The 14,885-nt window shown below is 38.1% G+C and overlaps 1 protein-coding gene across 5 annotated transcripts in view; it reads left to right on the plus strand.

Annotated features, from left to right (window-relative positions):
* Positions 1–14,885, plus strand: part of NRXN3 (neurexin 3) — a 912,175-nt gene that overhangs the window by 381,875 nt on the left and 515,415 nt on the right. For all 5 annotated transcript variants that reach the window (XM_041424942.1, XM_041425182.1, XM_041425016.1 and 2 more), the window contains one exon: positions 10,586–10,705. In XM_041424942.1, coding sequence (XP_041280876.1) covers positions 10,586–10,705 — 120 coding nt within the window. The remainder of the gene's footprint in view (positions 1–10,585; positions 10,706–14,885) is intronic.

Below are 14,885 nucleotides of genomic sequence, written 5' to 3' on the forward strand. Positions count from 1 at the left end.
TTTGAAACTTTTTTTTGGTCCTAATTTAATCTTCTTTCCAGATCCCACAGTAAAATCATAATCTTTTGCTACTTTCCATGAAATAGTATAGTTAACCTTTGGAATTCACTGGTGCATGAAAAGCATGAATGGCACATACAGGCTGGATAATCAGAAACACATTTTGCATACTAAGCAGTATATGGAAAGCAGCAAATCTAATCTCATGCTTAAAATCTCACAGCAGGATAATGTCAAAAAGGATTTCACCCTTCATCTGCTCAGTAGAGAAAATTCAAATCTGGTCATACTTCACTTTCTCTTTGGAATCAAAGGTTGTCCATTGAAGAGTGGAGCATTAATATGCTCCATGATGGTTTGACATCTTTCCTTTTCCTTGCTTTTGTGTTCTATTCTCATAGTGCTGCTGGATTTATGGAACAAATATGAGTTTTTCTCTCAGCTACAAAGAAAGTGAGGCACAGGGAAGTAGGAAAAGTACTTGTTTGTTATAGAGAAATTACTTTGTTAGAATAAGTGCCGAAAATGATGCATGGAGAAGTTCATCCTTTTTTTTCTACTCCTTCCCCCTTTCTTTTGAATTTTGTTTAAGGAAAATGGGATTTTATAGCTTTATGTAGTAAAGCGGTTTCAAAAGTGGAGAGAAAATTCTGACTATCTCAAAAGGGAGGATAATTGCTATCTTGAGTCATTCATAGGCTGTAAAACAACAAAGATTTAAAGTGTTAGAATTCTTAGGAAGCACAGGAAATGGCATCTGCACATGTCAGTTCTAATTTATTGGGTTGTAAATGTAAAAGACAGTGGGGAAAGGAGAACTACCAGTCTTTCTTCAGTATCAGCTGTGATGTTAGAACTTGTTAAGAACAGGTTAAGAGGGTAAGTATGCACTTCTTAAATAAACTTGTTTTGAGCAATAAGGTTGATGATTTGGTGTTTTGTTGTTCCTATTGTGCTGTGTAATAGAAATATTTAACCTTCAATAGCAGGGGATTCAGGAGCTGCTGCCTGTGCTCTCATCTTTGTCTTCTACTTTTTCCATTCTGAAAGAGAAAACTTAGAATCAAGGTATAACACACCAAAAATCTATGTGGCTTCTTTGTAAACTGACTCCATTAAAAAAACCAAACCAACCAAACAAAATAAACAAAAATGAAAAGCCAAAAAAAACCCCAAAAAAACAAAACCCTGTGCCTGCATGGAAGAGCATCAGTGATATTGTTTTGCTTTTAATGCTTTTCAGTCTTCACAAAGTGTATTTGGATCTTTAGACAGTCAGACTTAGTAGACCTATGATATTTTTTTCCATGTGGACTATGATTTGACCACAGATAACAAGATCATTCTGACCTAGGTGAAATAATGAACTGGTACTCTGTTTTTTTGGTTGCTCTGATGACTGATTAAGACTATATGGATCTAAAGCTTGAGCTGTGTGCTTGCCTGTTGATGTAAGTTTTTTTAAACAATGTGTTGAAATTTATGAGCAGGTGACAGCTTGTGAGGGGGCAAGGTGTTACAGTCACTTAGATCCAGTGTTGAGTTCAGTTTTCTGGATAAACAGAAATTTTTGTCTTATAGAATTATCAGTCCTCTATGTTTTTCTGGCAATAAATCCACTTTGGACAAAAATTAAATGCATGCTTGATGGAGGTACTGCAAGTCAAATAGGTTTTTTTGTACTTAAATGGATTCCATGTATTTCTCAAACGAGACAAAATCTGTCTAAAATTATTGTAAAGGCTGAGAGATGGGTTAAAGAATGTGATGTTTTTTCTTCTCTTTGTATTATCTATAAATTTTGTGATTTTGTGTGTGCATGAATGGAGTGCATTTCTTCTCTTTCTATTTGGTTTTATCTGTTGGTTGCATTGATGTAGTCTCTGTCCCTCTGTGCCGTTGTTGCTTACGTTGTTATTTCAGTGTGTTTTGATTATGCATGTTGGCTGTGATAGTTATACCAGTTGCTTTTATGTATTCAAAGTGATGTTACCGTGGTTTATCTGCTTTTATACTATTTTATACTAACCTGTTGTTTATTGTCTTTGCTTTTTTTTTTTTTTTTTTTTTTTTTTTTTTAATAACAAAGTTGACAAAGTTGAGTTGACCAAAGCTGACCTGCAAGGTAGTGAAGGTTGTTCTTCTCCATTACTTGTCTCAATGAAAGATGCTGTTATGTAACTTTTAGTGCCTTTCACTGGGTGCAGTCACACCTCTAAGACGGGAACAGAATGGCAAACCTCAGCATTTCTGGAGGGGGATTCTGGGTTGAAGAAGAACATGGCAAATAATGGAGCTGTTTCTGTTGATCTGGGGGATTTGACTGTATCAATCTCTGAATAGCTGTAAAAGCACCAGTTGATTTCCTGGAAAGCCTAATGATTGGGCAAATACCTGATGTGCCTCAAGATGTAGAAGGTCCTCAGAGCTTCAAAAAACAGAAAGCTGACTTAGTTTCTTTAGTCCTGATCTTAAGCAAGGAGATCAGGAGGTAAAAACTGGCGGGTTTTTTTTTTTTTTTCCTTTTTATTGTAGATTTTGAAAAAAAAAACCCACAGAAATAACTTTCTGGAATTTCAATTTAAAAAAAACCAAAACCTAAAAACTCCCAAAAAAATCTCTAAACTACAAACTCCCTTAATACTTAGAATGGCTTTTTACAAGCCATAGTCAGGGTAGGAAGGGTTCCTTTTTGGAGGGTCAGCACAGCAGCAGAACCGGAGAGGAGCACACGGGAGCAGCTGTTAACACAGAGGAGAAGGAGGTCCCTTGTCCCCTGTCTCAGCTGTCAGTGCTGCCAACATTGCACTGATTCTGTGCCACAAAGCTCCTTCCTCAGCAGCTGCTGCTGCACCGGTGGTGTCACAGGCTTCCCCCCGAAGAGACCTTCTGGCATGTCTGCAGGCCCCTGGTGGTGAGGAGTGCCTGGTGCCTGTCCAAGAAACTGGGGCTGAGTCATCTCCCCTGTAGGTGTGTCCTTGTCAAGGAGCTGTGCCACCAGGTCAAGGAGTTATCTGAGAAAGGCATTAGGCTGAGTAGCATTTGTGAGAAGGAAAGCAGGTATTCTTAGAGACCCTGTAGACTTTTTTCCTGGGACATAAGTAAGGAAATGTGCCTGTTGGAGATTAATAGGTCTTTGATACTAGTATAAACAGAATTATGTTTTCCGTGGTATTGAAAGTGAATCCTCTTAAATATGATAATCAAAATGTACTTCCCGATTCATGTGTAAAGACATATAAAAAGTACAAATTAATTTATTCTGGAATGCCATGAAAGTTTAAAAATTACTCCTCCTTTTTAATGGAAAAGGAGATAATGGTTTCAGGTATAAGGGGAAGTCAGAGGAATTGAAAATTGTGTCTCTCTTTAGCAGTCCTGAAGCCACAGATGGCATCTGTTATGGGATCATCTTAGTCACCTTGAAATTTTATGTGTAAGCCACTTAATGTCTAAGGTTCTGTTGCGAGACAAAATATAGAATGTTCTTGTTTCACCCTCTGAGATAGAGACTTCCTGACATTTTACATATCTCTGAAATTAAGGTTTTGTAGCTTTAATCACATGATTCAGAAACTCCTTTTCTATTCACTGTGCTTACTGTGAAGATGTGGTGATATTGCTGACCTCATCTAATGTAATACATGCCATTTTCAAATTAAAATATTCTTGTGCTGTATTCCAGGTATAGGCAGGTAGCCATTACCTTTCCTTCAGGATATCATCTGTATTTTTTAGGTAGAGTTTGGTGTTCTGTGGTCAGTAGAGAAGGATAAAAATAAATTTGGATGAATAAGGATGTTTTAATAGGTAAACAGTTAATTACTGTAGCAGTTGTTGACAGGAGCATATTAAAAGATACCCTCTCACCCATTAGGTAATGATACTGACAGTCTGAGATAATTTTAGCAATTGGATCCTCATGCGACATTCAATCTGAAATATTTAACAGCCTTGAGGTAGACAGAAGTTTATGTGATGTATTTTGCTTTATGCGTGTGGAGCATCTGACTGCAACCATGTTTTGTTGGCATCTCTGACCTGTTCTCAACTGTAAAACTTGAAGTACTCTGTATTACAGAGGTAAGTGATATAGAGAGGTGCTGCCCCTAGGGGACTTCTGAAGATTATGTAAATAAAAGGTGTAAAAGGTGATATTTGAAAAAATAGGAAATATATGTGGATTGAGACAGATGTGATTTAAAAAAAAAAAAAATGTCCTGGAAGTACACTGGAGTATAAATAACTTTAGGATTAAGATGTTTTGTGCCTTCCACTCAAATTGTGACAATAATTTTGGGACTTATTTTAGATATCAGCAAGTGTCATGTCTCTCTTGCCACAGCCACTGTTGTTGTCTGTAGTCAGTTATGTGTCCATCAGAATTCACACTGCATGCTCAGGATTCCTGAACTTGATTTTTGATGTTTGTTGAAGTTGATACCTCATGCACAGGAAGTTTGGAACAAAGAGACCTATTGTTTTGATTTTTCCAGAGTCCTCAGAAGCAAAGGCATATTACACCTGTGATGATTATTCCATCTCATGCTCAATTTTTTTACAGAGGTCTTAACCCTGTAGGAATATTTGCCCTTCAGACAGACACATTCTGATTACACAGAAGCCTAAAGGGAAGCATTTGGCTTGAGTGCATAAAGTGAATTATTGGCTTTCCAGGAAACCAACCTTTGCTAAATAGCTTTGGCTATTTCAGGATAGGCCATGATAGCTCGTACTTAAGGGCTGGACTTGATGATCCTTGTGGGTCCCTTCCAAATCAGACTATTCTGTGATTCTTTTATATTGCTGTGATTTGCAGTAAGGAAGGATGTTTTTCCAATGTACTCTGTTTTTTTTCTTGTTCATGTACAGCCCTTTCAATTTTCCTTTATGCTTTTAGTTTCTGTGTCTGAATGCTGTTTACTTCCTCTGCTTCATTTGTATCTCCCTGTCCCTTGTTGCATTCTGTGTGCAGGCATACTCCCTTTTATGCAGTTGATTTCTTGTTCTCTGGTTGGGATTTTTATTCTTTTGGTCTTTTTTTGTTCTTTCCTCACCAGCATATGTATAAGCACATTGTTCATGACCTTTTAGGTTACCTAGAAGTGAAAAGTGGAAGAGTGGCAAGGGAGAAGGTGATAGGTATGCCTAGAAGGCTGATAGGTGTATGCCAGCTTTCTTTGAGGGGAAGGAAATCCCAGCACTTTGCAGATCTGTTTCTATGAATTGCCACTGCTTCTAGATTCCTTTCTTTTGTAACCTTGAGATAGATGTGCTTTTTGTGGGAGAAAGCACATTTGTGCATGTGTTATTTTAACTAGTCCCAGTTCCTGAAGTTTTCAGACCAGCCACTTATTTGGAACAAAAGGACTTGGCACCATGTCTTATATCAGGTGGATGAAGTATTCAGGCTCTGTTGAGGCATTGAAAAAAATGGCTACATTTTTCAGAGGACAGAAGAATGCTGGCTTTTGAGTTATTTCTGACAATGAGTAACTTTAAATATGGAACCTGACAGATGCCTAACCTTATTTAGGTGATGAAAGGGATGATGAGTTCTTAACAACGTATGAAACTGAGAGCTTGAAGAGCTGGCCTTGCAATTATTGAAATCTGCTTGGTTTTTGGTTCTGGTTTGCTATATTAGTCTGTGATATTCCTGCTTTCTGCTATCTGTGATTCAAAATACAGGACCTAACTTTCTGAATCATGCACTGAACCCTGACTATAATTTAGTTTCTTGCATTTGTGCAAAGCAAATGCTGACATACCACGAGTATGTATTTGGCAGTAACAGTATGTGTGGTATGGTCCATCCCAGAAAGTGCTGGTTCCATGAGATTCACCCTTAATTTTGCTCACTTTTTAAACAGGAAAAATCTTGTTTTCCAAAAAATTCTAATGTTGGAAAACTGTTGGGCATAACTTTGTTTCCTACTTAACTTGCAAGGAAGAGTGAGTCCTGGAACAGGTTTATTTTCTACCTGGTGCATATGGTTTCCAAGACCTGATACCTTTCTGAGCTGAACTGCTACTGCAGATTGAATGAAAAAAGGCTGACACTCTGGTTATAAAAGAGGAATGCTGACAGAAGTAGAGTGTAGATTTAGCAAAGGTGTAAATTGATTGTAATGTCTGGCTTTACAGTAGAACTATTGGTAGAGATATTTCAGTGCTGCAAGACATTTGTAATTTAGGAGCTATAGGAGTAAAAAAGCACCTTATTCTGCAAAGGCTGTAAAGATGGCTTGTGTATGTTACTTTCCTTTTGCTTGGTAATATTTCTGAAGATACAAGGGGAAGAGATGAGAGCATTTAGGGAGATGAAGAGTGAAAATGGAATCATAGTTATTGAACTTCCCCTGTTGCTGATCTTCATCTTATTGAGACAATAACGTTAACACAAATGGTTAATTCCCTTCAAAAAGAGTGAGTTTTTGATGTGTGGAGGAAGATGTGATGTGCAAGACCAATAATGGTTTGCTTATCTTATTAGTTATTGCTAGTTGTGATCAAAGCATGAAGCAGTTCTGTTATAATTCTGCAGCTGCTGTAGAAACTGATTCCACATGTAACTTGAAAGAACAATAAACGCAGTACTGTCTTTTATTTCTTAAGTTCCTTTTTCTGCTAAGAGCTTTCAAAAGATACAGAAGGAATGACTTTTCTTGCCAGTGAAACATGGAAGTTTTAGCAACATGCAGCAGTAGAATTTTATTTTTTTTTTAATTTCAGGGCAAAGAGAAACATACCATACAACTGATATTGTAGGAAAGAGGGTAGAAAAAGTCATTTGTGTAAGCAGAATACAGATACAAGATCAGGCTATTACACTCTTCAAAGGTGATTTTCTTCAAATATTTATTAGAAAAATTAGTAAACAAAAAATACATCTGGATAGGTAGCTGAAGAAAAGTGTAGTACTAGTCTCCTTCCCAGGGAGGAAGACCCAAGAAATCTCAGATCCTGTAAGTCCTTGGATACTGAGCTGTTCCAGTAAAAATTAGAGATGCAGACATAAAGATAAAAAGGATATTGCTGAAAAATCCTCGTTTGCTATTTCATGTTTCAAAGGAGATGCCTCTGTTGGTAGGCTTAGCCTGGACAGGAAGAGACACAGCAAGTCATGCTTCTGCTAGTGGCGTTGCTTTTCTGCATTGGGGACTTCTCTTCTACTTGATTTCTACTGCCCACTTACTCCTCTTTCCACTGTGCATGTGGCACGAAGAAGGCAATGCACCAAGCTCAGCTACAAACAGTCAGACAGTAAAATCAGAGGTATCTCAGATTATTATGTGAAGACTAGTTATGAAACTCTGCTTTTAAATACTTTGTCTGCTCTTAATGTTGCCAGAGGAATGAGATTAAAAATAGATCTGAGTCCTGATGGCACTGGTAGTTTTGAAACAATTCTACTGCTTTATATATAAGTTGTTTGTCATCTTCTTTCCTTGTTCGTTAGCACTAAAGGGCATGTGCGTGGTAGCACAATCTTCATGTTTTATAATCCTTCCTGTGATTCTGTCACTTTGCTCCCTAATCCAAAATCTTAATTCCCTGTGACATCCTTATTAGTTGCTCTGAAGAAAATTCTGTTGCCACAGAGGATTATGACATTAGGCAATGACTGTTAACAGCAGGAGTAGATGAACTCTCTGAGACAACAATCCTTTTATGATTCAAATGGCCCATAGTAGTAAGAAGTGAGGCCAAGTACCCAACATCTATGCTGTCCTGTCATGACTGACTCTAAAGATGGCAGATCAGGCTTCAAGCTTCCTTGTGGTATTGTCAGGCTTTCAGAATTCCTCATAATTGTTTTGCTCTTTTTCCTTTTTTTTCCCCGCCTCTGGCTGCTGAAAGTGCTGTTCCCATCTTCACACTTGATTTCTGTTAAATACAATTCAGATACCATAATATAGGCCAAGAATTCAAGTACTTTGGCTGTCTGGGTTCTATCATATGAAGAATTCAAGCCACAGATACTGGGCCTCATGCAGTCTTATGCTTTGAATACAGTCCTTTCTCTTGCAGCATCTAGATAAAGCATATGCCCATTGCCAAGTCCAGTTAGTGATTAAAGTGTTCTCAGAAAAATGTAGCAAAAGTGGAGGATCGTTGTTGAAAATGGTGTTCTGCTCTGCTGCAATGTAATGGTCTTTATAGTTGATGCTGTAGGAAGTTTGCATAGAGTCACAGTTGCTTTCTGGTTTAATTTTTAAAATATAGGTGTAGATAGCTTGCTTGCTTATACCTCTAGGAATATTGCCATTAATGCTTGAGGTTAGATAGTGGGATAGTAATGTGCAGGAGGAGGTATCTGTTCCTCATTCCTTATCCTCAGATAATTTAGACATTTTAGGCAAAATAACAACTAATATTCTATTTCAGATTGTTAAGTGTTATCCCTTCTTTTGCTTGGCCAGAGTAAGTCTAAAGCAAATATCAGACCACAACCTGATGCACATGTATATATATTCATATCCATGATTTTTACAAGAGTAAAGGCAGGAAGGAGACCTGTACATACATGTGCCTGCCTGCCCACGCTGGGAAGTCTGTCAGCTCTGTTCTAATCTAGAAGTGATCTGTTAATTTCACACTGTGCCACTGAGACCACTGGGATTCATATGGCTGCAAATGAGAGTCAGGTGGGTGGGAGGAAGAGGTGGAGGGGAGGAGAAAGGTGTTGAAAAGTGCTGCTCAACTTTCCTTCAGCATGGCAACAAGGGGTTTTCTTGCTGTGGCTGCTGCTGTCACTTCTTCACTATTAAAATAGGTGAACTTTCCTTTAGGGATTTTGTTATTGTCTTCTATTAACCACACTTATGCTTCTACCTAGAGGTTTTGGAGTTTGTTTGTTTGTTTTTAGCAGTGTAATAAATTCTGGAAGAAGCTCAGGTTTTTGTTAAGGTTCAGTCAAACTCTGCTTACCGAGTCATATGTTCATTCTCATTGCAGGAGAGATGTAAAGAAATGCAGATAGCTGAAAAACTACTGAAATTCATCCATTCTGTTCTTTCAGTGAGGAAAGGTGGCCTGGTGGGGAGAGCAGAAGCTCTGCACCAAAGCTTTAAGGGTCCATTCTTGGCTTGGTCTTTGAATTGTTGGGAGGATCGTGGCCTGACATGGGACTTGTAGTTAGATGTGGGTTCTACAAGGGCTTGTAAATACTGAAGTGACCAGGTGTGCAATCTAAGTATCAAAGGTGCTGAATAACGGTGGGATTTTGTGAAATCGCTATGGATGGTGTCTGATGGAGGTTGAAGGGTTTAATTTTATGTTAAAATATTTTAAAATGCTGTCTCTGCTTTGGTCTGTCCTATCTAATCTATAAAATATGGATGGTAGTGTTGATGTGATGAAGAAATAAGGAAAGGTTTGAGTCTTGTGGAGTTGCTGTTGCTAGCAAAGACTGTAAAGAAAGATGCTGGGATGGGTTGAATAGTTATTTTTTTGTCCTTATGGTATTCTCCTAGACCAAAAGTGGTTAATGAACTGATCTCAGGCAGCCTAGCCAGTTGATCCTTTATTATCTGCTTTATTTCTTTCATTTCTTCTTTTCCAACAAATACAGGATATAGCATAGTAGGTATGTCAAATATATATGTACATTTTATTTAAAATCCTGCACAACAGGGCTGACATACCTTTGTCTAGAATGCTGAATATAAAATACTTACCCAGGAGGTAACTTGTAAACTCATGTTCTTGCGATCTATGACTTACAGCTTCATGCCTGCTCTCAGATGATTCAAAATCCAGCTACCTCCTTGTGGATGAGACCAGTAGATGTAATTCAGAGTCTCTCTAATCTGAAGATTACTTTTTTGCCTATTTCTTGGATTTTGTCTTTGCAAGGCTTACCTGAGCAGGATAGCAACTGTTAGCTGCAAATTACAGAACAATGAGAGGCTGTTCTGTCAGTAGTGGCTGCTTCCTTCTCTGCTTCCACCAAAAGCATGAAAAGCAGTCCAGAAAGAGAAGTGTTGTGAATAAATGTCATGCCTTTCTGAGGACTTCATTAGCATGCTTCCAGAGGAACCTATGTAATAGGTCAGAGTGTTTGGTTTTTGTTTGACTGATTTTTATTAACTTATGAAGCCAAGTTGTAGCCAGCTGAGGCTTCAGTTTGAATCTACATTATCAGTGTTCTTTGGGTATGATGAGGCATTGTTCATGGGCCTATTAATTAGCTTTCATTTCTATAAGGGGATCAAGCTTCTAGGGAAGCACAACAACCTGGCCGTGTTTGTTGGTCTGACATCACCCCCTATTTTACTGTGAAATTCTTTGAGCAAGTCAGGAATGTGTGAGTTGGGCCTGCCTAAGAGGGAATATGTTGCTGTTCCCTCTTCCTTGCTCTGTGTTAGTTTGCTGTTCTGTTGTGAGGTGTACACTGTCTTTGTGCTCTTTTTCCCTGAGTTTCTTGCACGTCCAGCAATGGAACAGTGTTTGGTTAGTGCTTTCTCTCTTCTGCATGAGGATCCTGATGGTAATGGTAGTGATGAATTGACGATATTGTGGGCCTGGCCCAGTGATTCTCTCAGCTTTATTTCACTCTTTCTTGTAATCCTTTCTCCAGGACCAAGCACTACCTGCCAGGAAGATTCCTGTGCGAATCAGGGCATCTGTAATCAGCAATGGGAAGGCTTCACCTGTGATTGCTCCATGACTTCATATTCTGGGAGCCAGTGTAATGATCGTAAGTAGACTTTTCAGTGCATTGGTTACCTGTGAGTTCTGATACATGAGAGTACAGAAAACACATGATTTATTGTTCTTTCAATTGCAGTACAACTTTCTCAGTGTCAAATCTGAACATTTTTCTTGGGCATTTCTCTAAAGCCTACAGCAGGTTATTTTTTTTCTCCTTAAAATGAAAATATGCAATTCAGCATGTATTGGGTTTGTTTGGCTGTTTTTTTTTTTTTCCCATTTCTTTTTGAATACTGACTTTACCAGTCCAATGGTGGCAATTGATGTTAATGGAATTCTTGGTTTAGAGAAACCAGGAATGACTTTGCAGATATTGTATGTAATATTTTCATAGGTAAAAAATGCCTAGGTTTTGTGTACTGAATTATGCTTTGAGATTTTCATTCAAACCTTGGTGAAAAAGGCATGGAATGCATGTAAAATGAATAGTGTTCTAGATAGTAGTGTTCTAGTCTTCTGCTGCCATATTAGCTGTATGCTGAAATGCTGAGTAATGTTTCTGAGAATGTTCACTTAAAACCAGCAAATAGTTAAATACACAGCAGAACCATTGTACTTCTTGGTGTATTGATTTGCTTAATCTCAAAACATTGAATGCTCTTGGCCAAGTAATGCTAGGATTGCTGATAAAATAACTGAACAAACCCCTTAAGTCTGCCTTTAGGAGGCAGATAATCAGCTTTTTGACATTCCCTCTGCTCATCATGGTTTGGCCTTTGCTCCTGCCTGGAGAGAACAGATCACTTCAGCTCTACTGTCTGCTTGCTTCTCTTATTTGAGGTGACTGCCCCCTTCTCCCTCACTTGCTCCAAGGTAGGGAACAAAGGAATACATCATGAGTGCTGTAGTAAGCGTAACAGTAGGCTTCAATAATTTGGTTCACTGACTGTATGAATTTTAAACACAGAAAAAACTGCTTTTCGTTAAGGTATTTGTGGTAGACTTAATTAGTGGTAGCAGCAAGGTCCATGCAATATTGGTACTACAGCACTGTCATATCTGCAACCCTTCCCCTAAAAGTCTGAGACATGACTGAATTGATGGCACATATGACAAGCTGTGTAGCATATGGTGACAATCCGTTTCTGCTGAAGGCCAAAATGCCTGCTTTTCTGAGTCATTCATAATATGTAGTGTTGTCTGTGTTGGTCTCCCATTTCTTCCAGCATATTTCTCTCAAACAGATATTGGAAAGGCCTATCAGCATTCATACTTTGACAGGGGCTGTATAAACAAGGTACTGCTGACACAGATTTATAGACTGTAATGCTGTGTCTGGTTTTGGATTGCTTTGGAATTCAGAATGTTTCCTTTGGGTCCAGAAGAAACATTTGATATTGGAGTCACAAGATCTGGTGCCAATTTTCTGCATTTTTATTTTGGTTTGCTTTTATCAATTGGACACCCACTTTCCCACTGTCAAACTACTTGTTCAGTCAATCAGTTTAGACTTGCTAAGCGTAGCACTCAAATGTGTGAAAGAAACACTACTTTGAATTCTGTTGGGTTGCATTTACATACATATCCAGGAAATCTCTTAGGTTATTGATACTGTGGGGTTTGTTTCTGATGTGTTTGGCTTCACAACTCCAGAACATTGCTGTGCCCTTGTTATGTTGTTGCTAATGGCTTAGAGCAGACCCAGAAGCATCAGGAAGAGTCAGGTTCCTGTGTCTGTAATTGGGGATTTCTTGCTGATTTTTAGAAGTGGCAGCTGGAAATAACGCAGAGAAAGGAGCTTGAAATGAGTGGGGGTGTTGTGGGCAGTGTAGGAGCCAGCCTCCAGTTATCAGGCCTGGCTGGTAATTTACAAACACAGGCAGAAGGTGTGGGTTTCAAAGTGATCTGGAAAGGTAAGTCATGTGGACTCCTTCTGGAACATGACAAGACTTCACCCTGGACCTTCAAAAAGTGCGTATGACATTTTTTTTATGGGTTTTGTTTGTTTGATTTTGTCTTTGTCATGTATCATGACATTGGAAATGGACTTCTACTCCTGACTTCCTGATACAGTAAGGATACATTGTGGGTGTGTAATTGAGAAGGCTAAAGTCCTATTCCTTCCTACCTTTTAGATGTGGTTGCTAATCGAAGTACAGGCATCTATCAATTGAAGCAAATTCTCTAGACTGGGTTTGAGTGCAGATATGGCATGGAAAGATACCTCCTGTTATCTCTCAGGTGTAACCTGAGGTCTTTTATTTAGAAACGCATCAGGCTCTTTGGTAGAATAGTTTTTTTTTTTGGCCACAGCATGCCATTCTATTAATTTAGTAGATAGCTATTTCTACCTTATGAGCAATTGGTGATCTCCCACTGGAGACCACCAATGGAGTATTGAAGTAAATGGAACAGGTCGAGTTTTACACAATGAAAATGATAGCAAAAGGCTGACATACTGTACATATTTTGCCTTTTTATTTATGTTCATCAAGTCAAGTGTCCACACTGGAAATTTGCATCTTTGTGTGTTTGATGAAGAATATATCTGTGCCTCTGAGATAAATAAATGGAAAGTATGGTATTCTCTTCAATTATTCTTGTTGTTCTCCTAGATTATCCCTAATAAACTATTGGTAGGTGTGATTTATGTTTGGGGGTTTTTATTATTTGCTAGAGCGAACTTTGCAAAGATATTCAGTCTTATTAATGCTGAGCAAAGCTTGGTGTGCCAGTATGTTTTCCTTCTTTAATTTTTGTCCCAGGACTAGGCCATTAAACTTCCTAATTCAGATCCAACTGGCTTGGAACCGCTGTTTCTGAAGGATGAAAAGGAAGCACCTGTAATTCCCCTTCACCCTTCAGAGGTGACAAAGATGCATTTTGTAAACCTATAGACATGTTTATTCATTACCAGTGTTGCTTAACAAGACTAGGATTTAAATTCCTAATGGAAATGATGATATAGCCTTTAATTTTAGCTATTTGTCTGTAGCTCTATTTTAGCTGTTCTTTACTTTGTGGTAATCAAGATGCTTCAGAATAAGAAATTAATGGGAGCTATGAGGGCATAAATTGAGTTTTAATATGCTTCATTCTGACTTGTACAACTGTACTCATATTTCGAAAAACCAAACACAGGAATAACACAGGAATAACCCACAGACAGGAATAACCCAGAGACACCCTCTCTCCTCAAGTTCATTTGAGAAGGTCCATTGTACAAAAGTGAATTTAAAGGTTTGCCCTTCCCATTGGCCATTACTAACACCTGAAATGAAAGGTAGAAATAGAAGCAATAGTGCTATTCATGATATACTGGTTCTATTTTCCATGTCATTTTAAAATATATTCTCAAAATTTTGAAGTTGTTCCATAGTCTTCAATATTTATAGATGTTTTAATCATTTCAGCATCACATTCAATGTGGGCTTTCAACTTATTTTAAGCATCTGCACACTACTCTGAGATGTAGGAAGTCAGTGTCAGTGTACTGCAGTTAATATTAGAAATATTAAACAATCCTTCTTGGCATGCCAAGCTTTTGCTTAGACTGTTCAAATGTGCAGCTTTAAGCATGTAAGGCAGCAGATGTAAAGTTAACCCACAATGTTAGTGAAGTGTCTTTCATCTGGGGTGAATCCACCCTGCTAATGTTAACTATGAAATGTGATCAAAACATGATAGTTATGCCTTCAAACCTCCCTGAGAAGTGACCTGTATTTAAACTATTGTCTATGAACAGCTTTAGAGATTTTTTGATTCATTCACATTCTTGTCTATCTGATGAAACAATAACATTTTCTGCACAAGAGAGAATGCATAAGAGGCAGCATTGGCAATAGAAAATGCTGCTTTTTACTCAGTGCTTCATGCAGATGGGTAACACTGAGGGTCAAGCTTTCCAGGAGCAATTGCCAGGGTAACACATGTATGTATTAGTAGTGGTATTTGCCTGTGAAAAATCAATGTTTTGCAGCAATGACTTTTGCAAGCAGAGTATAAATCACCTTTTCAAACAGGTTTTATGTTGTTGTTGAAACAGTTAAATCCATCTGCTGATTACTGATTGCCTTTTTAGAAGGGTTATTCATTCATTTATTTATAAACTTTGGGTTGCAATAACCTGGTTTAAAACACCTGGTTTAAAAACAACTTTCCATTTGATTGGTAAAGAGAAAAGGGAGCCCAAGATTTTTGTCCTCTTGTGTTGCTATCTTCATATG

Source organism: Onychostruthus taczanowskii, unplaced genomic scaffold (assembly GCF_017590055.1).
Source record: "Onychostruthus taczanowskii isolate IOZ18803 unplaced genomic scaffold, ASM1759005v1 scaffold1, whole genome shotgun sequence".
NCBI lineage: Eukaryota > Metazoa > Chordata > Aves > Passeriformes > Passeridae > Onychostruthus > Onychostruthus taczanowskii.